Consider the following 27262-nt stretch of genomic DNA (forward strand, 5'->3'; position numbering starts at 1 on the left):
AAGGCTGTCGGCCGAGTGCAGGCCACTTAGGACCTGATTCTTGGCCTCGGTCTCCTGCACCTAAGGGAGAACAAAACAATCTGGGTGTCCTTTGAGAGCCTGCCAGAAGAGAGGTTACATTCCTGAAATGGCTCTGTTTCTACCCTCACTATTCATCTAATCGGGTAGATTGTAATCGCTCGGAGAAACTGGTTTGATTAATCTTGTGTCAACACAACATCCAAGGACACAGGTCTTAGGATCCAAAGTGGCTGTTATTAAAAAATATACAATGTTAGATTTGATTCCTTTAAAAATTGTAACATTGTAGGAGACCTGGGAAGAAATGAAAGCCTGCTGAGAACCAACACATGAATAAAAGAGCACTGAGAAAAGAAACTATATTATAATTGCCTCAGGAAAAGAAGGTTGAGTTTATAAAATGCAATTTAGCCTACAAATCCTTTTAAGCACTTTTCCTTTGAGTCGGGTCATGATTTTTATCTCCGCTTTAAATAGCATTTTTCTAACGGCCCCCAGCCTTTTGGCCTTTGTACATCTTCCCCATGTTTTATACTGACTCTTACCTCCCTGAGGAGACAGTTATATTCAATTAGGTGACCCAGTAAAGCCCAGAGCTAAGGTCTTCTCAAACATTACGTTCTTTGTGATTATCTATGTACACACACACACACACACACTGTATATATAAGTAATATCCAAATAGATGCCTCAGATACAGCTTTGGAGATGTGACAAACGGAAGAGAATGCAGTTGGGTTTAGATTCCAAATGAAATATTGTGAAAGCTAAATGTGTTTCCAAGTCCATTCTGGGAGATAACTACTTTCTTTCTTACGGAAGATAAAAGAGTTGCTTGTCGGTGGACGAGGAGGCTCCTTTGATGGGACCTTGCTAAGGCAGAATGTACGGAGGGCTCATGTGGGTGGCTCTTTGTCTTCCTGGTGGCTGTGGGGCTTCCTCTCTGCATGTCTCATCTTGAAGGGGATCCCTGAGGTTTGGAGAAGAGCCTTTTTGGCAGGTGGCTGGGAGGCACGATTCTACACTGGCGTCAGTTAGGTCTTTCGAGCTGTGGGGTTGTGTGGGCTTGGAGCCTGCCCACATAGGGGGCAGGAACTCCATGCTCTGGACCTTTGCTCAGAAGACAGCAGGTGTTCGGAATCCCTCTTCCGGTGCATCCACCACAACACCGCTGATTGGTGCTTCTAGGCTTTTCTTCCAGGTCTTCGAAGAAAGGAAAATTGGTGGATTTGATACAGCTTCCTAATGTTGAAGAGAATAAAACTAGTACTTGGAAGCAAATAGTTAACAAAGTACTGAGTTGGTTTGAAGTTACAGAGTAATGGGGACAGTATTTGTAGAAAATGTTAAAAAAAAAAAAATGAGACTTCAGAATTCCCTTTGGTTGCTTTTACTTCTGGAAACTTACCCTTCTCTTTACAGGAAATTAACCAAAGATGTTACAGACAAGATGGCTCAAGTAGAAGTGAAATTGTCTGACACAGCTTCCCAAAGCAACAGCACGGCCAGAGAACTAGATTCTCTACAGACAGAAGCAGAAAGCCTAGACAACACAGTGAAAGAGCTTGCTGAGCAGTTGGAATTTATCAAAAACTCAGATATTCGGGGTGAGCATTTTTTGTGCCAATGTGCAATCCTGGACAACAGGATTTAACCCCCTCTGTCTAACCTTTACTACAGCACTTTGAGAGTAAAAGTTAATGCTTTCTAGTAATTTTATTTTATTTTATTTTTATTATTATTATTTTTTTTAGCATTTATTTATTTTTGAGACAGAGAAAGACAGAGCATGAACAGGGGAGGTGCAGAGAGACAGGGAGACACAGAATCCGAAACAGGCTCCAGGCTCTGAGCGGTCAGCACAGAGCCCGACGTGGGGCTCGAACTCACGGACCGTGAGATCATGACCTGAGCCGAAGTCGGCCGCTCAACCGACTGAGCCACCCAGGTGCCCCGCTTTCTAGTAATTTTAAGGCTTTTTCTCATTGAGTCTCTGGCACAAGTAAGGATTACAGTCCCCATTTACAAATGTGGGAGCCGGGGCACAGAGAGACAAAGGGAGACGCCATGGAGTGAGCAGCAGTCATCGTGTGTGAGAATGGCATCTCTTTCCAGGCTTTTTTCAGTGAATGGTTTAACTTCCTTGTCTTTTCTTGGAAATGGGCTCTCCTGAACAGTTAGGAAATTAAATTGGTACTTCAGCAAATTCTTTTATATTCAAGAATGTTGCCTGTTCAGGGAACAGTTTCTGCAGTGTTAGATAGCACTGACCATCCTATTGTACGCACGATCATTTATTTTTCTGGCTAGGTCCTTAAAGCTAAAACATGCCATGCTGTTTTACATATGTAATACTAGTCATTTGAGTGGATCGAAATAGTCAAATGACCAAGAAAAGATTAAAATACATCTGGACGTGTGATCTGCAGGCTGCCTGACACCACTAGCTATTGAGAAAGAACTGGAAAGTTGCCTGTATGCAGACATCTGCATGATTGACTTGATTTGTCATCCAGATGTTTGGCCAGAAATAGCTGTTAATAGGACAAAGTGTAGCCATTGCTCAGGAGAGGAAAGTTCCAGGTCTTCGTAAAGATTTTGGTCCTTGAGTTTTAAAACAAAACCACACAGTAAACTGAGGGCTGGAAGACACCAGATATGGGCATCCCTTACGGGCACGAGGACGAGAGGTTTAACCGCGGGCCATTTCATTTGATGCCCTAGGCGCCTTGGATAGCATCACCAAGTATTTCCAGATGTCTCTAGAGGCAGAGGAGAGGGTGAACGCCTCCACCACAGATTCCAACAGCACTGTGGACCAGTCGACTCTCACTCGGGACAGAGTAGAAGAGTTGTTGTTGGAACGAGAATCCCAGTTCAGGGAAAAACAAGAGGAACAGGCCCGCCTTCTGGATGAACTGGCAGGCAAACTACAGAGTCTAGACCTTTCAGCCGTTGCCGAGATGGTAAGGTTTTGAGGGTCTGGTCTCCAGGCTCTGATGCAAATTAGGAAGGAAACCCACCCTGTGTTGTCAGTCGTACTGTTCATTTTGCAAATGAACCAGCGGGAGTGAACCTGGCCTCAGGTCTCTGGACCCCCTATGGGTATCCACCTTCAAGCCAGATAAAAACAAGAGTGGGTGCCTTTCCAACCTTCCCCCACGTCCAGCTAGCTGGTTCCTCTGTGATACAAAGAATCAAGACTCCTTTCCCAGACTGTTAAATTGAATCTACGGCCATACCACCCTGAACCCGCCCGATCTCGTCTGATCTCCGAGGCTAAGCAGGGTCGGGCCCGGTTAGTACTTGGATGGGAGACCAGACTGTTAAATTGAATCGGTGACTTCTTATTCAGATTTTAACCTTTTTTAAACTGTAGACATTTTTTTTTTCCACATAGTTCTTTATTATTTTTTTTAAGGTTTATTCATTTTCAAGAGACAGCGGGGGAGGGGCAGAGAGGGAGGGAGACACAGAATCCGAAGCAGGCTCCAGGCTCTGAGCTGTCAGCACAGAACGCGACATGGGGCTTGAACTCACGAGCTGCGAGATCATGACCTGAGCCGAGGTCGGACACTTAACCAACTGAGCCACCCAGGTGCTCCCTTTTTCACGTAGTTCTGATTCCAAATGCAAACTCCTTCACAGTGGAGCCATTCAAGAATATTTGGGGGCGGGGGGGGCGGGGGGGGGTGGTGGGGCTTCTTCAAAAAAATTAAAGGAGCAAAAGAATGTTTCCCTGGGTGTAAATTAAAAATGTTCCTTTGTTCCAGTAACTTTACCTGGTGAAGATTAACCTTGAGACCAACCTCGAAAGTAGATTCATTTCCCAGAAGCTTTTAAAAAGTAACTCTGGAGCCAAATGAAATTGAGGAGTGAGTTTAATGAAAATCTGGCAGAGGGCCAAAAAAAGCCAAACTCTGCCTGTTTTCTTCCTCTTTCTTACCTTCCTTACCGTTTTTCACGGAAGGATACCTATTGGGAGAATATGGAGCGTATTGTTTATAGACTCAGGCTTGTGCTCTCTTAGCTTAGGAACAGTAGAAAGCAGGAGGCAGGTGGTGCACAGAAGACCATGAACGGTTCAGGCTTCCTTACGATTTGGTTTTAGTGCAAGTCCCCTCCCTCCTGGCCTCCTCACCTTCCCCCCATCTCGCTGTCTCTGAAATTGGCAAAAACACACTGTCATGACTGTATTGTGCCCAACGTAATTGATGCCTACAAGGTGATAGATTATTAAGCATCATAGCATTTAGTGGAAAGAGGGAGTAAGGCGGATCACTCCTGTCGTGGCTTATTAGAAAAATCGAGGCCCAGAGCAACGTGTAGACTTCACAGGGGACAAAGTCACTACATATAGGCATGAAATGCCAATTCTCTCTTTCCTTCCAGGATTGAGTGCTACATTACAAATTCTAGTAAAAACCAGTAATCACAGATAAAATCTCTGCAAACTAAAATGAAAGCAGCTATCATGCTAAAGGAGGTTTGCTTGTTGCAACAGGTGTCTAGGAAGGGAGGGCGTGAAGGGTCCCTTGCCTGATCAGGCCATACGATTGGGGGCCCTTCCTGGTACCTGCTTTTCCATTGGGTGAACTGCCCAGGGATGAGCTGGCTTCTGTTCGCTCACTGCAGGTATTTAATTCTCCTATGAGATCTCCCTTTACAGGTTCCATACTGGTATTTCTTGGGTAGAGAGGTTTTTGTCCCTTTGTGTTTTTTTGAGTACCTTCAGTTCTTTGTTTTTGCATCTGGTTTTTTTCCTGCTTGCAGGGTTGAAATAGAACAGATCTCCTAGGGTGTCGTCAGGTTGTTTTTAGAAGGCCTCCCTGAGGCCTTCTGCTTCTCTTCTTGATTACGGCTCATGTTCTCCTACGGCAATGCAGAATAAACTGTTTTCTGAAGCTTTTTATGTTCTGTAAGCCAGCTACATGAAAGACTATTTTTTTTAAGTATTTATTTTTGAGAGAGAGAGAGCACAAGCGGGGGGGGGGGGGGGAGGTGCAGAGAGAGAGAGAAATACAGAATCTGAAGCAGGCTCCCGATGCGGGGCTCGAACCCACAGACCGTGAGATCATGACCTGAGCTGAAGTAGGTAGGACGCTTAACTGACGGAACCAGCCAGGTGCCCCAAAACTATTGTTAATTTGAGATCTAATGAGATTATAAGTACCAGAAAATTATTAGTCTAAGGAGTTGACTATTTATTCAAAACCTACTTTATTTCTTAAAAAGAATACCTTCCTTGTTTGGGAGCATTACCTGCTTCTCACTGCCTCTTTTCAATATGAGAGGACGGTTCTGCAGTTTGCTCCCTGCTCAGCCTTTCCCATCACACAGCAGACTTGTAATTTATCAGTGTGCATGTGCATGCAGTGGCCAGAGGATTATGGGGGGTTGCTTTTTGTAAAAGTGAAATCCACCTTTGCCCCTACTATTTTCTGTTTTCCTCTCACGTCTGGAATGTTCTCCCACTTGCCCAGCTCAAACCCCACCAGACAGCAAGGACATCCTTCCCCAACTACAGCTGCAGCCGTCAGTAGTCTCTCCTCTGTCTGCTTTCCTTCTTCCTGACAGTACCTGACCTATTCTTGGCTGTTTTATGCACAGTGAGCCTGTCTTCCCAAGATTTGAAGGTACTAAAGGGCCAGATAATGGGCCTTTTATGTCACCCTATTGACCAAAACAGACCAGATGCCAGGTCTAAAGAAGTTTGTCAATACCTCTTGCTTGCTTGTGTCAATCCAATGGTCTAGGATCAAGGGGAAGCATTCTTTGGCTCCCATGTTGGGCAGATTTCAACTTGACCCAGCAGATAACATTTGCACCCCACATAGCACCCATATGCTATTCCAGTTCATCAGGGCAGGAGGTATTGACGAAGCGTCCTAAGTTTTCATGGCTCCCCTGGCCATGATTCCTGAGCTCTCGGCTCCTCTCTCCATCCTGAACACTGTGTTCTCCAGCACCCTTGCTGAGGACCACCTACATGCTCTCTGGGGCCCCCCGGGCCACCCAGGCCCTGCACAGCTGTTGCAGACTCCCTCTCTGAAGGCCCGTGCCTGCCTCTTGGCTCGTTGCAGACCTGTGGGACGCCTCCGGGGGCCTCTTGTTCCGAGACCGAGTGTGGCGGCCCGAACTGCAGGACTGACGAAGGAGAGAAGAAGTGTGGGGGACCCGGCTGCGGCGGCCTGGTCACGGTCGCCCACAGTGCCTGGCAGAAAGCCATGGACTTTGACCGCGATGTCCTGAGCGCCCTGGCCGAGGTGGAGCAGCTCTCCAAGATGGTAATTAGGCCGACGGCCCTGGCGTTTGCTCGCAGTGACCGACTGGAGGAGGATCGGGAGGGGAGAAATCGGTTCTAAATGGTAAAATCAAAAGCGAGTGTCACCATCAAATAGGAAAGTTCAAGTTTTTGTGAGGTCAGGGAAATACACGAGGTGGTTTTGTTCAGAGATGATTTAGGAACGTGCTTTCTCCTCCTCACCGTAATCTGAGATTTACTGACCAGGGGGCCAGGCTTCTGAATACATTCAGCTGTGCTGTAAAAATCTCATCCTGAGCAACGAACTGAGCATTGATTTTTCCAAAGTGACAAAGTTAACTGAAATATTTATATTGATACCCCCCAAAAAATATTTAATAGGCCACCAGATGTTCTGGAGGAGTTAAACACATTAGAACAAATGTTTATACCCTAGCCCTGTCTGTAGAAGACTATCATGTAGCAATCTGTATACTGAGTACTTCCAGCCTCTATGGGGATACACTGCGGTTGAATGAAAAGCCATTTGTTTCTAAAAGCCCGGATTCCAAATGCATAGTTTCTCAGCATCATTTTCTGGACCATTTATAGTATTCTGGTCTGCTTTAGAAAGAGTGAAGCTGTTCCCTGGGTAATTTATTCCTCCTATTTAGGTCTCTGAAGCGAAACTAAGGGCAGACGAGGCAAAACAAAATGCTCAGGATGTTCTGCAGAAAACCAATGCCACCAAAGAAAAAGTGGACAAGAGCAATGAGGACCTGAGAAATCTGATCAAGCAAATCCGAAACTTTTTGACCCGTAAGGAGTTATTTTCATTTTACTTTTAGATATTTCTATCTTGGAATATAAAAACTGGTTTTATTTACTTTTTTTAACTTTTGTCAGGCATCTATAAGCCATTTTTAAAAAATGTTTATTTTTGAGAGAGAGAAAGAGCGCGGGTGCACGAGCAGGGGAGGGGCAGAGAGAGAGGTGGGGACAGAGGATCTGAAGCAGGCTCTGTGCTGAGAACCCAGCGCAGGGCTGGAACCCACAACCCAAACCATGAGACCATGACCTGAGCTAAAGTTGGACACCTACCTGGCTGAGCCACAGCACCCCTAAAAACTGTTTTCTAAGAGTCTATGTTTGAGAGACCAGAATTCAGGTCTGCGTTTTAGATAAAATCAATTTCTGCTTGGGAATAAAAAGTAACATTTCCCAAACCAAAACAAAAAGAAGTTCATGTTAAGAAATGTTGGCATTTCTTAAGCTTATGTGCACGTAAGAATCTCTGATGTTGTGCAGACACAGATGGGAAACCCAAGTAGGAAATCGGGAAGTCAAACCCATAGTGTGAGAACTGAATTTGGAATCTGTTCTAGATTACATAGAATGTCACTAGATCCTTAGAATAGTGGCTTATTTTGACATTGCCTGCAAAGCGTTGTAATCCTGTCATTTACAGGATCTTGTATTTATGGTCAGCTCTATCCCTTAGTGTTGTATCTAGAGGAAGAAAATCTCTAGAATTGGTGGTTCAGCGCATGTTTCTGGTCAACCATCTAAGTGTTACCAATAAGGAAGGTTTTGGCTTCTAGTTACACAAAACTTTTAAGTGAAATGGACTTAATAGAGATGCATATTATATCACATAACAAGTTCAGTAGTAGGATAGCTCCATGGTTCTGGGACCCAGGGAGTAAGAATATCAGGCTTGCTGTCAGGCCGGCTCCTCCTGGTTACAAGGTGGCTGCCAAAATTTCAGACTTCACATAAATACTCAATAATATCTAATGGAAGGAGACCCCACCTATTCCCATTGTACCTTTTTTAAAGGGAGGAAATCTTCCCCAGAAGCCGTGAGCAGTCCTCTCCATAATCTCACTGGCCAGAAATGCATCCCATGCCGATGCAGAAATGTCACTGGCAAACAGAATGGGATTACCCTAATTGGCATGCCAATCTCCATTTAACTCTTGAGTTGCTAGGTTTACCTTACCTTAGAGGTAGGTGCCTGAACAAAATCAGTATTCTGTTAGCAGGAAAATGGGGAATAAGAAAGGAGCCAGTGATATCCTACGGGTATCTTATGAAACATCCTGTGGAAGCCATCGCTTGATCAAATATTTTCCTGTGCTCAAATCCTTAGGGGGGTCCATTTTTGTATTAACAGTGAAAAAGAAAATCAAAAAACCTTCAATCAGTGACCTATTTAAAGCTTAACCTCTTAAGCATTTTTTCAACCACCTTTCACATTTGACATTTGAAATCCTTTGGCTTCTTTGATAATACACAATCTGATTCTCTTGCTTCTCTGACTAGATTTTCCCCTTTTTGGTAATTTCCAAAATCCAGATCATTTGTATAAGGAATATGAGTTCCTTACATCTGCATTTATAATAGTCTCCTAGCTATTCTTCCAACCCCAACTAAAAGTTTTCATTGCCTTTTAGAATCAAGTCCCAGATGTACATCCTGGGGTCCACTCTTTTCTGTAATCGGGACCATTCACTCTGTTTGACTTTCCACATGACATGCTCAGCCCATACAGTCTCTCCATCCAAAGATGTCCCTCTCTCTCCTTCCAAATCCTATTATCCTTCAAAACCTGATCAGTTCCTCATCCTCCATGAAGACTTTCCTGACTTTCTCAGCCTACGGGCAAATTCTAGTAGTTAACTTTTCCATGTGTAACTACTCAACAAGACTATAAGTTCTTAGACTATGTGTATGCCTTGATGTCGCCCCAGAATGCTCTTCACCTGGTGGGTGACCAGAAGTGACTGAGTTAACCATCTGTGACTTTTACCTCTTTATGGGGACATCTTTGCTTTTGACAGAGGATAGTGCTGATTTGGACAGCATTGAAGCAGTTGCTAACGAAGTGCTGAAAATGGAAATGCCCAGCACCCCAGAGCAGTTACAGAACTTGACAGAAGACATTCGGGAGCGAGTTGAAAGCCTTTCTCAAGTAGAGGTTATTCTACAGCAAAGTGCTGCTGACATTGCCAGAGCGGAGATGTTGCTAGAAGAAGCTAAAAGAGCCAGGTATCTGAAGACGTTGTGGCATTTAGGGGGTTTATTTTGTGTATCTAGCAGGGAGTAAAAGGGATTTCTTCAACCAGTGAAATTTCTAAGTGTGACCTGTATGAGTCCCTCTGATTGATTCCAAAAAGGCTGTTCTTGGAAAGAAAGGTATTTTTAAATGCCCCGAGAGGAAGTACTTTTTCACATAGATTGTCTCATTCTTTTCCTCAGCAAAAGTGCAACTGATGTTAAAGTCACTGCAGACATGGTCAAGGAGGCTCTGGAGGAAGCAGAAAAGGCCCAGATTGCAGCAGAGAAAGCAATTAAACAAGCAGATGAAGACATCCAGGGAACCCAGAACCTGCTGACTTCGGTAAGATCCTTGCTGTACGTGGGAGAAAACAGGCACATAAACCCTATCAAAGTGCATTTGACAGTTACATGAAAACCATTACAACTAAACACTAAAGGATTCCTCTAATTTACATAAATCTGAACTACTCCCTCAGCACAGATGCTAAAAGTGTTTTCGGGGGTGGGGGGGGGAAGACCCTGAAGACACTGGAACATGAGGGCCCCCTTTACGTTCACCCCTACAAAAAGCCTAAGGAAGATAGTGTATATTTTTGTCTCCTGTTCAAGGACTCTATTTAGTAGTATGAAGGATAGTATTAATTTCCAAATTTAGTTTTAGAAAACTCATTCTGCTGTAAAGCAGCCCAAAAGTAACCTACATACTTAAGACCAGGATCTCAAAATTGATGAGGTGGGGGGGCATCTGAATGGCTTAGTCAGTTTAAGCATCTGATATCAGCTCAGGTCATGATCTCACAATCCGTGGGTTTGAGCCCCACATCAAGCTCTGTGCTGACAGCTCAGAGCCTGGAGCCTGCTTCGGATTTTGTCTCTCCCTATCTCACACTCTTTCTCTCTCTCTCCCTCTAAATAAACATTAAAAAAAATTTTTTTTTAATGGATGGAGGAAAAAGTGGACTCAGGTGATCCTTACACATCTTCTCAGAATATATTTTGAAATTAGATGCTATTAGCCCTTCTCAAGCCAACAACCCATAATGTTTAAAACCTAGGAGGTGGTTTTTCAACCTGCTTTTCTTACCATTGGTTGATACAAACTTGTCTTCCCCTACTCTATTGTTCTTGAGACTCGACAGTTCCTTCAGCCACATTTCCTTCTTAATTTTGAGTAAACAAAAGGCCCTTTCTTCAGGCCACTTGTTCAAATGTAGAAAAAAAATATGACACTTTCCCACCAGACTATGTTCTCTTTGATTATTCTGACTTTTCTATCTCTAGGGTTTTTCAAATTTCTCACTGTGCTGTTATCATTTTACTGAACTTTAATTTAGGTGACTTGATAAAAAAAAAAAAAAATTACGTTTGGAAAAGCCAAATGGGAAATATAGGATTTAATCAAATCATACGTGGGATATTTGGCTTGATGATGTAAGTGAAAACTGGTTTTGTTTTTCTGGGGTCCCTGGGGGACAGGAAGCACTTTAGGTTAAGAATAAGAAAGAAAAAGCAACTCTAAACTATGCTATTAATGAAAGGTTGTCAAAAACTATTCACTCCTTTAAAACTATAGAGCTTATCCTCTAAGAACTATAAGAATACTTTTATGTTAATTAATAGGTGAGCTTTTAGGTTAAGAATCATTTAGCATGAAATACCTACAAATTTTACCATGTATCCACAGTGACTCCTTAGTTTAGTTATGACACTGTTATTATTCAGACCTAATTCTATGGTGCTCCATGAAACTGGTTCTTCAGTCATGGGTCAGACTACTTACTTGGGCTAGCTGTTAAAAATTGATGTTCATTGATTATTCTTTGAAAAGCGATCACATGTGGACCCTCACCAGTTACCCAAATAGATTTTCCTAAATGACTTTGAGTATTTATAGGTTCCAGCTGTCACTTCCCCAGACTACCTGACCTCTCACGGTCCTATAGTAACTTTTCAGTTTTCAGAAACATTCCTGGTCTGCCTTACCTGAAAACACTCAACTTTCCAGGTAGTTGCTGAAGACCCATGACCTCCACTAGAGTTTAATATATTTTAATGTTTATTTTGTGACAGCACACGTGGGAGCAGGGGAGGGGCAGAAAGAGGGGGACAGAGGATCCAAAGCAGGCTCTGTACTGACAGCAGAGAGTTGGGGGCTCAAACTCATGAACTGTGAGATCATGACCTAAGCAGAGTCAGACACTTAACTGAGCCACCCAGGTGCCCCTTGGAGTTTAATATTTAGGGCTGACAGGAAAAACTAAAGGTGACTTGGGAGTACTCATTTTCCCACCCACAGTAATTTGGAAATTTATGTGGCAATCCTTTTCCTCACATCTGCTTATTTGTGAACATTGTTTTGCCAAAGTTTGCAGGTGTCCTTAAAATGCTTTCTCAACACATCAAGCTGTCTGGGGGTGGTTCAGTGAAGAATTTTACATTTCAGCCTAGATCATCAGAATTAAGAATAAAGATGGGCACTTTATATAAGCTTTCCTGAAATTATATTTTCCTTTTGGTCTAAAGTGAAACGGCAGAGTGGCCTTTTAATCTTCCTGTAAACTCGTATTCATAGCATGTCCTACCGCTTACTGATGGCTTGCTGGGTGACTGACATTGTACTTGTAGATTGAGTCGGAAACAGCGGCTTCGGAGGAGAACTTGCTCAATGCCTCCCAGCGCATCAGCGAGCTTGAGAGGAATGTGGAAGAACTGAAACGGAAGGCTGCCCAGAACTCTGGGGAGGCAGAATATATTGAGAAAGTAGTATACACCGTGAAACAAAGTGCGGATGATGTCAAGAAGGTAAGTAAATCCTTGTGACTTCACAGCTGTGTTTTGTAAAGGAGCAATGAGCCTCCTCAACCGCCTTCCCTGGGATTAGTAAGGGATGTGGACCTAAGAGTTACTTATCAGAAACATCCCAAGTGACCGGTTTTGAAACAACAGTCTTTAGAGAGACAGATGGAAAGGGTGGGAGTGGATATGGAAGTGTCCAGTAAGCGTGACCTAAGCCCTCATACCCAAACTTGGATAAGGGTGCAGAAAAATGAAAGTAACTTGGGGGGAGTCTTTTATTTAACTGTTTGATTTAGAGAGAGAGAATCCCAAGCAAGCTCCACACCGTCAGTGCAGGGCCTGACACAGGGCTCAGTATCACAAACTGTGAGATCATGACCTGAGCTGAAATCAACCGACTGAGCCATGCAGGCGCCCCAGGGGCAGAAGTCTTAAAACCGGCGTACTGAGCTTGTACTTTATGGCATAATTACCTGGCCTTTAAAAGCAGGGTAGAAAAAGCTTAAGGGGTTCATACCAGAACAGCTGGCAGGGAACTAAACCTCACCCCTTCTTCTCGCTGGAAGGTGCTGTATTTTGCAGAGAAGGTCTCCTAGGATTCCCATTTGTCATTAGAAGCCAAGTTATCACTGAAACATGTTTAGTGGGCAAATGTCTCTCTCCAAAGGAACTTTTAAACTTCTGAGGGGAGCATTCAACCCCTGACATCTGGTTAGGGAAGAGAACCGAACAGTGAGAAAAGTGTTCTGCCATGGTTTGTACTTTCTTGCAGCTCTGAGAGCATAAATCTCTCAAGCAGTCTTTACAGAGCATTTTTGCAAAAATATAGCACTTGATTACAGTAAGAACAAAACCCTGAAATGAAATCCCTCTATCAAATGGCTGTTGTTGGAACCGTGTTCCCCAAAAGCTGCACTTGCGGTGCCTTTTCAGTTTCACAGCTCCTCGCCCACCCCTGTGCCCTGTGTGCATGCTAGTCTCCCCTCTCCTTCCTTAACTCTCTACGCACCCGGGTCCAGATCCAGATGGCCCTTGTCTGAGATCTAAATGATTAGATCTCAGCAAATCTACTTTAGAGAAAAATATACTTCTCTACCTCCATATAACTGTCCTATAACATCTCCAGAAAAGTGCTAACCTAAAGGCTTAGCCCTAGAGACCTGCTGACAACTCCAAACGTGAGTTTAAAAACTCATGTTGGTGTTACATTTAATTTCACTGTTGCACAATATTTTCAACATATTTACACTTAACAGCTCAACACCCGAGTACGGTTCCAAGCTTGCTCCAATTACACTAGGCTCTTAATGTCCGAGATTACATTTATCACCTCTTTGTGTCTCGATGGAACTACAGGCTCTGGATGGTGAAGTTGATGAAAAGTATAAGAAAGTAGAAAAATTAATTGCCCAAAAAACTGAAGAGTCAGCTGATGCCAGAAGAAAAGCTGAAATGCTACAAAATGAAGCAAAAACACTTTTGGCTCAAGCAAACAGCAAGCTGCAGCTCCTGAAAGGTAGGGCTTAGGCTCGTGCTTTCGGGACGTATTTAACAATAAGGACACCCGTAAAGTTTCTTCTATTTAAAAGGCGGAAATCAAACGACCATTGTTAGATTGAGGTCAACCGAGAATAAATTGCTCAGACTTTTTTCTTTTTCTCTCCCACAGATTTAGAAAGAAAATACGAGGACAATCAAAAATATTTAGAAGATAAAGCTCAAGAATTAGTAAGACTGGAAGGAGAAGTCCGTTCGCTCCTCAAGGATATAAGCCAGAAAGTTGCTGTTTACAGCACCTGCTTGTAACAAAGGGCTGCAAGGTGGCTGAGGTGACCAAAGTAAAACAGCTACATTTTAAAAACTGACAATGATCTTCAAAACTAAAACTGATTACCTATTTAATGTTTTTAATCACCACATTTTGTATGGAGTTAAATAAAGTACAGTGCTTTTGTATAAATCTATATTGAGTATTCTTCTTACATTGTTTTACTGATTTAGTGTTCAGGAATCCCTTTAACCAAAAACATTTTCAATGTACAGATGGATTTATAAACAAGCCACTTGCCTCTGGGACCCCGATTTCTGTTTTGTCTGTAAACAGGCTGTAATCTGTCTGCTACATCAATATCCTCCACAAATCTGCCCCCGAAATCACCTCCCCGTGGGACTCCCAAGTGGAGGGGAGGAGAAAGGCTACAGCCTGAACCACCTTCACCATTTCAATGGCTGCTCAGGAAATCCAATCTCCGAAACTCCTCTAAATACTCCTCGGTCTGGGAAAGAGAACAGAAGGCAATTTTTAGAGAATGAGGAGGGTAAATTGTGGCTTTTAAGGGTTAGCAATCCCGGCCCTACTGTAGATGGTGAGGGGAGGGTTTAAACTGCATGCAGCCGGATATAAACATTGTTCCCGCCAGCTGAGCAGGGCACAGTACAAAGGGGTGCTGGAACTGCTCACCTTTATTTCTTTATTAGATTTCACAGACTAAAGATTCTCCACGGCAATCTGCAGGTGAGGCCAAAACAATCACAGGATGACCATTCCACACACTAAAGAAAATAGCGGGAGTACCGCCAGACCTGCGTCAACGTCACAGCCGAGCTAGCTGGGTAACAACAGGCCCCAAGTGGTTTTCTCACACATTCTCGTTACAGCAAGGCCATGGCCGTGTACCACTACCAGCCACCCCCACACACAACACAGCTGCGTTTGAAGCTAGGCCCGAACAGAAGCTAAACGGACCTAATTCAAACAATAAGGCAACTTCCTCCCTCAAGGCAATGATGTCAGTTTTCTTTAGGTAGAGATCCCAATTTCTTTAGGTAGAGATCCCAATACCTAGCAAAGTAGTTTCACCTCATCATCTACTAGAGCAACTGTTCTCTTTCCTTAATTTTAAGTACTTTGTTTACTATTCATTCCTTTTCAGTTTAAAGACTCACTATGAAATCACTCATTTTAATCAGCTCAGTGATTTGGACAACTGAGTCACACCCTTCACAAGCCAAGAAAATATTGAGAACTTAATAAATAAGTGAATATTTAAAATTCGTTTTACACCCACAACTTTGTTCCCACCTAGATATATGTAACCATTTTGTTTCTACAGCTAGGAATTCAAATTAAATTCTATTTCACTCTTCCCTAATTAGAAACTTTTTCCCTAGAGGAGGGGACAGGTTTTGAAGTTTAAATAAGCTGGCACTTCACATAAGATTGGGATTTCAGATTTTAAAGCACAAGAGGTCATTTCCAATAATGGCAAAGTAGCACATATCAGGACAACCCTCCTAATATCAAATGCAAACTCTGGACAAAATATATACATATTTTTAAAAAGTACAGGTCCGGGAAAACAACCAGAAGCAGGCAGAAGGTACAAGGGAGGTGACCAAGAACAGCACTGGGTGTAATTCCCATTTTTAACGGCTTTTCACTTGAGGGTAGGTCCCAGGAAGTGGCAACTTGGGCAGAAGCCAAGTTTTTCTGGTTACAGGATCGGAAGGACTGAATTTGGGGCAATGAGGAGAACTGAAATAGGAGGAAGGAACCCCAGAAGAGCACGGCACGATGGGGAGGGCCACCCAACTGCACATATAATCTGCCCGACCTCTGGTTGGCCTGTGTGTGCCCCCAGCAAAGACAACAAACTTGGAGTCGGGAGTTTAGCCAAGTTAACTGCCTACTGAAGAAAAATTCCCTAGTTTTCAGAGGTAGGTAACAACCCAGAGCCTTTACAATGTCACATTCATAATGACCACACCACAATCTACGACTACTGGACGTAGGAAGAAAAAGGGAGATGGGACCCATTATGTGTGTGATGCCACTAAAACCCGAAGACTACTGAGCATTTTCAGTAACAAGATACTGACGGTATCTTACTCCACACAGCTTTCTGCTGATAGATTACATTCTAAATTTTCCTTAGACTATGATCTTTAAATTGCAATCAAGTATCTAGTTTACATATTTCTTCTACTTCAAGATAGTTTCTTTTCCTTTTCAGAATACACTTACCTAAATTTAAGAAGTACTTAATCTGAAATGATACTTAAATTTAGCTAAAATATGCAAAAGCCCATTTAACATTTAATTATTTGAGAAATGGCCATTTTACTTTTTCCTTCAAAGATTTTAAGTAACCTCTACACCCAGTGTGGGGCTCGAATTCACAACCATGAGGTCGAGAGTCGCATGCTCTATGGACTAAGCCAGCCAGGCGCCCCAAGCAATGGCCATTTTAAACATTAAGTCAACAAATACAAAGAAATAGTCATTTACCCAGCCAAGGACACACTGGAAATCCATAGAAGACAGCAGACTAAATATGCTATGTCTCCAAAAGTCTATGTTCCACATAGAGCTGGAATCACTAACACAGACGTAAAGGTAATGACTTTACAGTTGTCCCCCAGTGTGGTAAAAAGATACATCCGGGCCTCTAAAAGGAACAACAAAGAGAAATAAGAATACACACTAGCGGTAGTCAGAGAAGAACTAGGACCATCTTGATATCCATTCAAAACAACCAGTAAATGTATATTTAAGACTGTTTATTTCTGGATTTTCATTCCCTGCTGTAATACATGAGTCCTCATTTAATATTTGAATTTCACAGATGTATCTCCTTAATTTGGATAACTAACTACAGACTGTAGACCTCAATGGGTCCTTAAAAATTTAAACATTCTACCTCTAAACCGTAAGAATTTGGAGATTAAATAAAACAAGTGAGAGACCATTTATTTACATTGGTTTGGTTTATACATATTTCAACCTTATTCTAATGACTAACTCTGTTTCCAATATGAAAACCAAGTTTAAAATAACTTGATCACCTTGCATCAAACACAGCTGGTTCACATACCCTACCTCCAGCTCCATCCATGTAAGTAAATCCAACTTTACAATAGCAGAGATTAAAAGCTACATAACATAAATTTAGTGAAGGTGAATTTTTCAGAAACAGCATGAAAATATGGGTTGAAGAAAATGTTCCAGGAAGCTACTATAAGTAGCTTCTTCCTCCAATATTAATGTGCTGAAACAAAATATTAAATTTATTTAAAATAGATGAGATTATTCCATTCCATCCAAACTTACTAAAACCTTCCAAAAGTTTCATAATTCAGTCCTAGAAATTCTTGGAGCTGTGAGCATTTCCTGTTCAGAAATGTGACCTCTACAAAAGCTCCCAGGAGATTTCAGAAAAATAGAATCTTCTATTTTAAAAGTTGATTGATTTGCCAAATGATGCAGCCAGGTTTGCTTCTCTAAATGCTTCTGATAAGGTCTGTAAAGGAAGAAATTTGAAATTACAAAGCAAATTATTTGCAGGTGAGACGAAAATCTAGGTAGGCATTATTCCGTACACTGTTGGTAATTACCGGGTGTGCGTGGCAGACTCTAGCTATATCTTCACAGGATGCTCCATACTCCAAAGCAAGAGCAGCTTCATTTATCATCTCACCAGCACCCTTGAAAATAATAAACCAAGAAGTCGTTTATGCCCCAAGGCAAAAACTACAAGCTAACAAGATTTGCTGTTACAGCAGTTAACCAAAGCCTCAGTCAGGAAAAGCTTCACAGAAAAGGTGGCACAGAAGTTAAGGGCCTAGGCTCTGGAGCCGGCTGGCCTGGATTCAAATCCTACCACTTACTACCTTAAGTGCTCATGCTGTGTGCTTCATTCCATTTATTCACTTCAGAAATGGGAACAGTGACTCCTACCTCCCAGAATTGGGAAAACTAAAGTTACTGAATGTATTCAGAAAAACGTATTCCAGAGTAAGCGCTCGAGGGGCCTATCATCATGATTACATTGGATACCTTGGGGGAGGCCATATTTCAGATTCAGTGGTAGGAAAGGCTTCTCTTAGAGGCACCACGTGAGCTGAGACCTTGTAGGAGCCACTCATGCAAAGCCCGGGAGGCCCAGCTCTCCAGACAACAGGTTCTCCAAGCCCAAGGGCTCTAACCTGGCAACACCGGCCTGCTAACAACCTGAGAGAAGGCCCACAAGACAGGGAATCAATGAGCAAAAGGCAACAGTGAGAAGACATGAGGTCAAAGGCAGACAGGACCAGATTTAGTGGGGCCTTGGATATAACAGCCCAAAGCTGAAAAGGGCCACTGGAGAGTGTTAGGCCCAGGGCCTGGTGTAGGTTTTAAAAGGATAACCTTAGTTGCGGTATGGAAAGCTGATGATGTGACGGCCAAGACTGAGTGCTGCCTTATCAGAAACCACACACAAATGTTTGCCGGTAAATAAAAAACTCAGGATGTAAACAGCAGGTGGTTTTAAATTCATCTACACAGCAACACTTTCCAGAAATCACGATGGGATGTGGGGTCTAGAATACTCACTGGCCCGAGAATATGTGCTCCCAGTACCCTGTCTGTGGATTTCTGTCCCAGAATCTTCACCAGGCCATCTGTGTCGGCATTGGTCTTTGCCCTGCTGTTGGCAGCAAAGGGGAACTTGCCGACTTTGTACTCGATGCCCTGGGAGAGACAGAAAAGGACAACCTATGTCAACTCTGAAACAACGCATTCCCATTGGTGAAATCATCCGTCATTTGTTCAGAAAATAAGCCCCAAGAAGGCAATTCTTCAGAGTGTGTTGAAGGCAAGACCAAAGCCTCTTGCTAATGAGATACAGTTTGGGTACAAACATAAGCAAATGCCAGTCGACCTGGGGATATTTCAAGGGAAATTAAAAAGCTCTGGAATTACTATTTGAATACAGGCAAGTGAATGATCTCCTCTATGCTACTAACAAAAGGAAAAGTATAGAAGCTATAACTTCTACATAATTTCAAAATGCATTAATGCAATAATAAAATGATTCTCAGCCACCAGGGTCATTAACACAGTTCATACGCTATACAGTACAACTACCCTCGCATTCAGAATAACCTCTTCTTTTGGGGCTCCTAGGTGGCTCAGTTGGTTAAGGGTCCAACTTTGGCTCAGGTCATGATCTCATGGTGTGAGCTCAAGCCCCGCATCGGGCTTCTTGCTGATAGTGCGGAGGCTGCTTGGGATTTTCTCTCTCTCTCTCTCTCTCTCTCTCTCTCTCTCTCACCCCCTCTCCCACTCGCTTTGCAACCTCTCTCAGAATAAACAAACTTAAAAAAAAAAAAGATAATTACCTCTTCCTTCAACTGTTCTTCTGATTTGCCAACCCAAGCAACTTCAGGGTGCGTGTAAATCACCGATGGGACACAGTTGTAGTCAATGTGCACAGCGCCACCAGCCATTCCTTCAACACAGATAATGCCTTCATCCTCCGCTTTGTGAGCCAGCATCGGACCAGCAACCACATCACCAATAGCATAGATGCTACCGCACAGATGAAAAGAAACATGGTGAACTTCGGCCACCACAGATACTCATCTTCAGTCATGCCGTGGTAATAAAAATAAAAGTCTCTAGTTATTAAATAACCGATAAGTATATAAAATACAGCTCTTCATAGATCTGTGAGTTCAGGTTCTAGTCTTTGGGTAATGAAAAACTTCCGTTAGTTTTGTTTTCACATAGAAGTTTACCATTCTTCCCCAAAGCCAATGGCGTGTTTTAAGCGTGGCAAAAGTCAGATTTTCAACAGTGTTTGAAATAAATTAAAACATTTTTGAAAATGCAATTAACTATCCAACTTACTTTGGAATTTTAGTTTGGAATCTGGTATTGACTGGAATTCTACCTCTAGGATCTAGTTCAATTCCAAGCTCTTCTAGTCCCAAATTCTGAGTAAAGGGTCGTCGGCCAATGCAAACCAAGAGCACATCACACGTGATGACTTCAGCTTTACCACCAGAAGCGCCTTCAATACTAGACAATGAACAGTGTATGACTATTAAACACACATCAACATAAAAAACTCACAGACTTAGAATTAAGACCAGACATTTCTCAAGTGTTGCCAACAATTCTAACAGGAGTCAGGCAATGAAAAACTGTACATATCCCCTGGAGGTCTATCAATAGTAAGCAATCTAATATTATGGATTTCCACATAGATCTAAAAATACTGAGTTTCACTGAACATTGAGAGTTTAAATATTTCTGAATGTATACTATGAGAAATCACATTACAGTGAGAACACTGGGTTAATTTTCCTAGCATCAACTTAACCATGAATTTCAATGGACTGATTTAATAAGCAATATGGAGTTATACTAAGCAGTAAGATGGCCCTAAGTTCTAACCAAATCCGATTCTGCAAAAGGAGTGTTTTTCTTAAGGATATCATATCAAAACCAAATGTAGCATACTTACGAAACATCAATTTTTCCATCTGACTTCTTGGTAGCACCAGTAACTTTTGTATTCAATTTAAATTTAAATCCTTGTTTTTGAAGGATGCGTTGAAAGTTTTTAGATATCTCCATATCAATTCCAATTCCACCAACATGACCTAAAAACTCAACTGCAGTCACATCGGCACCAAGTCTTTGCCAAACTGAACCCTGTAGAGAATAGTTTTTAAAAGTCATAAAAAAAAAAAATTAAAGTTTCTATAGTAGATATTTACCAAAGCATTTTAACTTATTGTCAGATATTTTCTTTTATTAATACATTCCTATTAGAAGCTCTGAGGTTTAAAATTAACCTCAAATTAACCTGTGGTAAACATATTTCATATACTATTCATTCCTTCAACATTAATTGAGCACCTACTATAATCTAGGCACACATCAGTGAACAACACGTTGCCCCTAGGGATCTTAAACTCTGGTAGGGGAGGCATATGAAGTAAAATTCAGAGGATAATAATGTGCTCTGAGAGAAATAAATGAGGAAACAAAACCAGGACTACTGGAGGAGTAAGCCTGCAATTTTAAACCATGGGGTCATTGGGGAAAGCTTCACTGGGAGTGACATGTGCACAAAGACTTGAAGAAGAGAGGGAAAGAGCTATACCGGAACTGGTTGGTCCAGAAGGAGGGGAACAAGTGGGAAAGGAGGTCCTGAGGGAGAAGAAAAAGCCTCTTGTTGCTACTAATTACCGATGTTTGTAAACTATTAAACTGGTTTCCTATTTTACTTTCTCAATAGAGACATGTTTACTTTTTTATTCAAATTATAATTTAAACAGAACGCTGGTTTTATTTTAGCAATTATCACTTTGAATACCTATTTGTGAAATAGGCAAGATGAATATAATTTTACAACATTAAATAAAATATGAAAAACTATGAACATATCCTCTGCAAGAATTTGTATCAAAATCACCTGGTAATTTAAAATTCACCATTAAGAGGTTTTACCTTTCAATTAGGTTTATGCATTCATTTTTAAAAGTTTCAGGAGTTTTTGGAAAGCTGAGTTAACTAAAGCCAATACAGTAACACTAAAAATTCAACCACAAGCATATACAAAAATTAAGCCAAAATGAAGCATGGACCTTAAGGTAAAGCCCAAGATTATAAAACTTATGGAAGATTGAAACGGAAGATGGCAGCATAGGAGGACGCTGGGCTCACCTCCTCCTGCTGATAGCTTATATTCCACCCACATCGGCCTAAAAAACCCAGAAAACCGCCAGAAGACTAGCAAAATGGACTCTCCAGACCTCTCAAGTGTAGACAAGAGGCCCACGGAAGGTTGTTAGGAAGGGCGGAAAGGTGACGCGGACTGGCGGGAGGGAGCCGGGGCAGTGGAGGGGCAGCCCGCCCAGCAAGGCAGGGCCCCCGAAGTCTGGCTTGCAAAAGCGGAGGGGCTGGACTGTGTGAGTTCTGAGAGCCAGCAGGACTTAACATCTGGAATGTTAAAAGTGAACAGCTCTGCTCTTGGAGAGCGGAGAGCGGGAGGGCGAGAGGACAATGGGAGGGAGAGGTGTTGAGCCCTGGAAGGCAGAGCTCAGCTCAGCAGGGAACAAAGGCGCTGGGAAGCGCCATCTCTCTCTCCCATCCCCCACCTGAAATCCCAAAGGGAACCAGTCACCATCACCGAACTTGCTTGCACCTCACAAACACCCAACGCTGTGCTTCTGTGGATCCATCCCTCCAGTGGGTCTGCCTCCCTCCAGGTGATGCAGGGCCCCTCCCACAGGGGACCACCGACAGCAAAGCGAGCTAAGCCTGCCCCTCCCACCCCTGTGCACCTTGCGGATCCACCCTGGCTAATATGCCGGATCCCACTGAAGGAGCACCACAAGCCTGACAGTGTGCAAGTAGCCCAGACAGGGGCCACACCACTCCACAGTGAGTCCTGCCCCTGGGAGAGGGGAAGAGAAGGTACACACCAGTTTGACTGTGGTCCCAGCGGTGGGCTGGGGGCAGATATCGGGTCTGACTGCGGCCCTGCCCGCCAACACAAGTTACTCCAGACAGCACAGGGGAAGTGCCCTGCAATTTGAAGCCACCCTAGGGACTACCCAAAATGATGAAACGGAAGAACTCTCCTCAAAAGAAACTCCAGGAAGTTGCGACAGCTAACAAATTGATCAAAAACGATTTAAGCAATATAACGGAACAAGAATTTAGAATAATAGTCATAAAACTAATCGCTGGGCTTGAAAAAAAGCATAGAGGACAGCAGAGAACCTATTGCTACAGAGATCAGGGGACTAAGAAACTGTCATGAGGAGCTAAAAAAATGCTATAAATGAGGTGCAAAATAAAATGGAGGTGACCACAGCATGGATTGAAGAGGCAGAGAAGAGAACAGGTGAATTAGAAAATAAAATTATGGAAAAAGAGGAAGCTGAGAAAAAGATAAAAAAATCCAGGAGTATGAGGGGAGAATTAGAAAACTAAGTGATGCATCAAACGAAACAATATCCGTATAATAGAAATTCCAGAAGAGGAAAAGAGAGAGAAAGGGGTTGAAGGTGTACGTGAACGAATCATAGCAAAGAACTTCCCTGATCCAAGGAAGGAAAAAGGCTTTGAAATCCAAGAGGCACAGAGAACTCCCTTCAGACATAACTTGAATCAATCTTCTGCATGACATATCATAGTGAAACTGACAAAATACAAGGATAAAGAGAAAATTCTGAAAGCAGCTAGGGATAAACAGGCTCTAACTTATAAAGGGAGACCCATAAGACTAGTGGCAGACCTATCTACTGAAACTTGGCAGGCCAGAAAGGAATGGCAGGAAATCTTCAATGTGATGAACAGAAAAAATAGGCAGCCGAGAATCCTTTATCCAGCAAGTCTGTCATTCAGAACAGAAGGAGAGATAAAGGTATTCCCAAACAAAAACTGAAGGAATTCATCACCACTAAACCAGCCCTACAAAATCCTAAGGGGGATTCTGTGAGTAAAATGTTGCAAGGACCACAAAGTACCAGAGACATCACTACAAGCATGAAACCTACAGACATCACAATGACTCTAAACTCGTATCTTTCAATAATAACACTGAATGTAAACGGACTAAATGCTCTAACCAAAAGACACAGGGTATTAGAATGGATAAAAAAACAAGACACATCTATTCGCTGTCTACAAGAGACTCATTTTAGACCTGAGGACACCTTCAGATTGAAAGTGAGGGGATGGAGATCTATCATGCTACTGGAAGTCAAAAGAAAGCTGGAGTAGCCATACTTATATCAAACTAGATTTTAAATTAAAGGCTGAAACAAGAGATGAGGAAGGGCATTATATAATAATTAGAGTGTCTATCCAACAGGAAGAGCTAACAATTATAAATGTCTATGTGCCGAGTATGGGAGCCCCAAAATATATAAAACGATTAATCACAAACATAAGCAGCCTTATTGATAAGACTGTGGTAACTGCAGGGGACTTTAACACTCCACTTAGAGCAATGGATAGATCATCTAGACACAGGATCAATAAAGAAACAAGGGCCTGAACGATACATTGGATCAGATGGACTTGACAGATATATGTAGAATTCTGCATCCCAAAGCAACAGAATATACTTTCTTCTCGAGTGCACATGGAACATTCTCCAAGATAGATCACATACTGGGTCACAAAACAGCCCTTCATAAGTATAAAAGAACTAAGATCATACCATGCACACTTTCAGACCACAATGCTATGAAACTTGAAATCAACCACAGGAAAAAGTCTGGAAAACCTCCAAAAGCATGGGTCAACCCATGAATGGGTCAACTAGGCAATTAGAGAAGAAATTTAAAAATATATGGAAACAAATGAAAATACAACAATCCAAACGCTTTGGGATGCAGCAAAGGCAGTCCTGAGAGGAAAATACATTGCAATCCAGAAACAAGAAAAATCCCAAATACAAAATCTAACAGCACACCTAAAGGAAATAGAAGCAGAACAGCAAAGACACTCCAAACCCAGCAGAAGAAGAGAAATAATAAAGATCAGAGCAGAAATAAACAATATAGACTCTAAAACAACTGTAGGGCAGATCAATGAAACCAAGAGTTGGTTTCTTGAAAAACTAAACGAAATTGATAAACCTCCAGCCAGGCTTCTCAAAAAGAAAAGGGAGATGACCCAAATAGATAAAATCATGAATGAAAATGGAATTATTACAACCAATCCCTCAGAAATACAAGCAATTATCAGGGAATACTATGAAAAATTATATGCCAACAAACTGGACAACCTGGAAGAAATGGACAAATTCCTAAGCACCCACACACTTCCAAAACTCAAACAAGAAGAAACAGAAAACTTGAACAGACCCATAACCAGCAAACAAATTGAAATCAGTTATCAAAAATCTCCCAACAAGTAAGAGTCCAGGACCAGATGGCTTCCCTGGGGAGTTCTATCAGACATTTAAAGCAGAGATAATACCTATCCTTCTCAAGCTTTTCCAAAAAATTGAAAGGGAAGGAAAACTTCCAGACTCATTCTATGAAGCCAGCATTACTTTGATTCCTAAACCAGAGACCCAGCAAAAAAAGAGAACTACAGGCCAATATCCCTGATGAATATGGATGCAAAAATTCTCAACAAGATACTAGCAAATCGAATTCAACAGCATATAAAAAGAATTATTCACCATGATCAAGTGGGATTCATTCCTGGGCTGCCAGGCTGGTTCAATATTCACAAATCAATCAATGTGATACATCTCATTAATCAAAGAAAAGAACCATATGATCCTGTCAATCGATGCAGAAAAAGCATTTGACAAAATTCAGCATCCTTTCTTAATAAAAACCCTCAAGAAAGCCGGGATAGAAGGAACATACTTAAATATCATAAAAGCCATTTATGAAAAGCCCACAGCTAACATCATCTTCAATGGGGAAAAACTGAGAGCTTTTTCCCTGAGATCAGGAACACAACAGGGATGCCCACTCTCACCGCTGTTGTTTAACATAGTGCTGGAAGTTCTAGCATCAGCAATCAGACAACAAAAGGAAATCAAAGGCATCCAAATTGGCAAAGATGAAGTCAAGCTTTCGCTTTTTGCAGATGACATGATATTATACATGGAAAATCCGACAGACTCCACCAAAAGTCTGCTAGAACTGATACATGAATTCAGCAAAGTTGCAGGATACAAAATCAATGTACAGAAATCAGTTGCATTCTTATACACTAACAATGAAGCAACAGAAAGACAAATAAAGAAACTGATCCTATTCACAATTGCACCAAGAAGCATAAAATACCTAGGAATAAATCTAACCAAAGATGTAAAAGATCTGTATGCTGAAAACTATAGAAAGCTTATGAAGGTAACTGAAGAAGATATAAAGAAATGGAAAGACATTCCCTGCTCATGGATTGGAAGAATAAATATTGTCAAAATGTCAATACTACCCAAAGCTATCTACACATTCAATGCAATCCCAATCAAAATGGCACCAGCATTTTTCTCGAAACTAGAACAAGCAATCCTAAAATTCATATGGAACCACAAAAGGCCCCGAATAGCCAAAGTAATTTTGAAGAAGACCAAAGCAGGAGACATCACAATCCCAGACTTTAGCCTCTACTACAAAGCTGTAATCATCAAGACAGCATGGTATTGGCACAAAAACAGACACATAGACCAATGGAATAGAATAGAAACCCCAGAACTAGACCCACAAACGTATGGCCAACTCCTCTTTGACAAAGCAGGAAAGAACATCCAATGGAAAAAAGACAGTCTCTTTAACAAATGGTGCTGGGAGAACTGGACAGCAACATGCAGGAGGTTGAAACTAGACCACTTTCTCACACCATTCACAAAAATAAACTCAAAATGGATAAAGGACCTGAATGTGAGACAGGAAACCATCAAAACCCTAGAGGAGAAAGCAGGAAAAGACCTCTCTGACCTCAGCCGCAGCAATTTCTTACTTGACCCATCTCCAAAGGCAAGGGAATTAAAAGCAAAAATGAACTATTAGGACCTCATCAAGATAAAAAGCTTCTGCACAGCAAAGGAAACAATCAACAAAACTAAAAGGCAACCAACGGAATGGGAAAAGACATTTGCAAATGACATATCGGACAAAGGGCTAGTATCCAAAATCTATAAAGAGCTCACCAAACTCCACACCCAAAAACCAAATAATCCAGTGAAGAAATGGGCAGAAAACATGAATAGACACTTCTCTAAAGAAGACATCCAGATGGCCAACAGGCACATGAAAAGATGCTCAACATCGCTCCTCATCAGGGAAATACAAATCAAAACCACACTCGGATATCACCTCACGCCAGTCAGAGTGGCTAAAATGAACAAATCAGGAGACTACAGATGCTGGAGAGGATGTGGAAACGGGAACCCTCTTGCACTGTTGGTGGGAATGCAAACTGGTGCAGCCGCTCTGGAAAACAGTGTGGAGGTTCCCCAAAACATTAAAAATAGATCTACCCTATGACCCAGCAATAGCACTGCTAGGAATTTACCCAAGGGATACAGGAGTGCTGATGTACAGGGGCACTTGTACCCCAATGTTTATAGCAGCACTCTCCACAATAGCCAAATTATGGAAAGAGCCTAAATGTCCATCAACTGATGAATGGATAAAGAAATTGTGGTTTATATACACAATGGAGTACTATGTGGCAATGAGAAAGAATGAAGTATGGCCCTTTGTAGCAACGTGGATGAAACTGGAGAGTTATGCTAAGTGAAATAAGCCATACAGGGAAAGACAGATACCATGTTTTCACTCTTATGTGGATCCTGAGAAACTTAACAGAAACCCACGGGG

At 42.1% G+C, this 27262-nt stretch overlaps 2 protein-coding genes across 2 annotated transcripts in view; one reads left to right on the top strand and one right to left on the bottom strand.

Annotated features, from left to right (window-relative positions):
• Window positions 1-14088, top strand: part of LAMB1 (laminin subunit beta 1) — a 74525-nt gene extending 60437 nt beyond the window's left edge. Inside the window, exons 25-33 of the mRNA XM_019451164.2 lie at window positions 1444-1628; window positions 2746-2987; window positions 6105-6308; window positions 6940-7084; window positions 9109-9316; window positions 9527-9668; window positions 11954-12130; window positions 13481-13640; window positions 13794-14088. Of these exons, the coding sequence (XP_019306709.2) occupies window positions 1444-1628; window positions 2746-2987; window positions 6105-6308; window positions 6940-7084; window positions 9109-9316; window positions 9527-9668; window positions 11954-12130; window positions 13481-13640; window positions 13794-13930 (1600 nt within the window). The 3' untranslated portion in view covers window positions 13931-14088. The remainder of the gene's footprint in view (window positions 1-1443; window positions 1629-2745; window positions 2988-6104; window positions 6309-6939; window positions 7085-9108; window positions 9317-9526; window positions 9669-11953; window positions 12131-13480; window positions 13641-13793) is intronic.
• A 2579-nt stretch (window positions 14089-16667) lies between these two features.
• The window catches only part of DLD (dihydrolipoamide dehydrogenase), a 34884-nt gene continuing 24289 nt past the window's right edge, over window positions 16668-27262 (bottom strand). Inside the window, exons 9-14 of the mRNA XM_019451165.2 lie at window positions 20416-20606; window positions 19797-19967; window positions 19286-19475; window positions 18498-18635; window positions 17519-17608; window positions 16668-17424 (exon numbers count right to left, since the gene is read on the bottom strand). Coding sequence (XP_019306710.1) covers window positions 17359-17424; window positions 17519-17608; window positions 18498-18635; window positions 19286-19475; window positions 19797-19967; window positions 20416-20606 — 846 coding nt within the window. The 3' untranslated portion in view covers window positions 16668-17358. The remainder of the gene's footprint in view (window positions 17425-17518; window positions 17609-18497; window positions 18636-19285; window positions 19476-19796; window positions 19968-20415; window positions 20607-27262) is intronic.

The sequence above is a fragment of the Panthera pardus genome, unplaced genomic scaffold (assembly GCF_024362965.1).
Source record: "Panthera pardus isolate Hobbes unplaced genomic scaffold, ASM2436296v1 HiC_scaffold_8, whole genome shotgun sequence".
Classification (NCBI taxonomy): domain Eukaryota; kingdom Metazoa; phylum Chordata; class Mammalia; order Carnivora; family Felidae; genus Panthera; species Panthera pardus.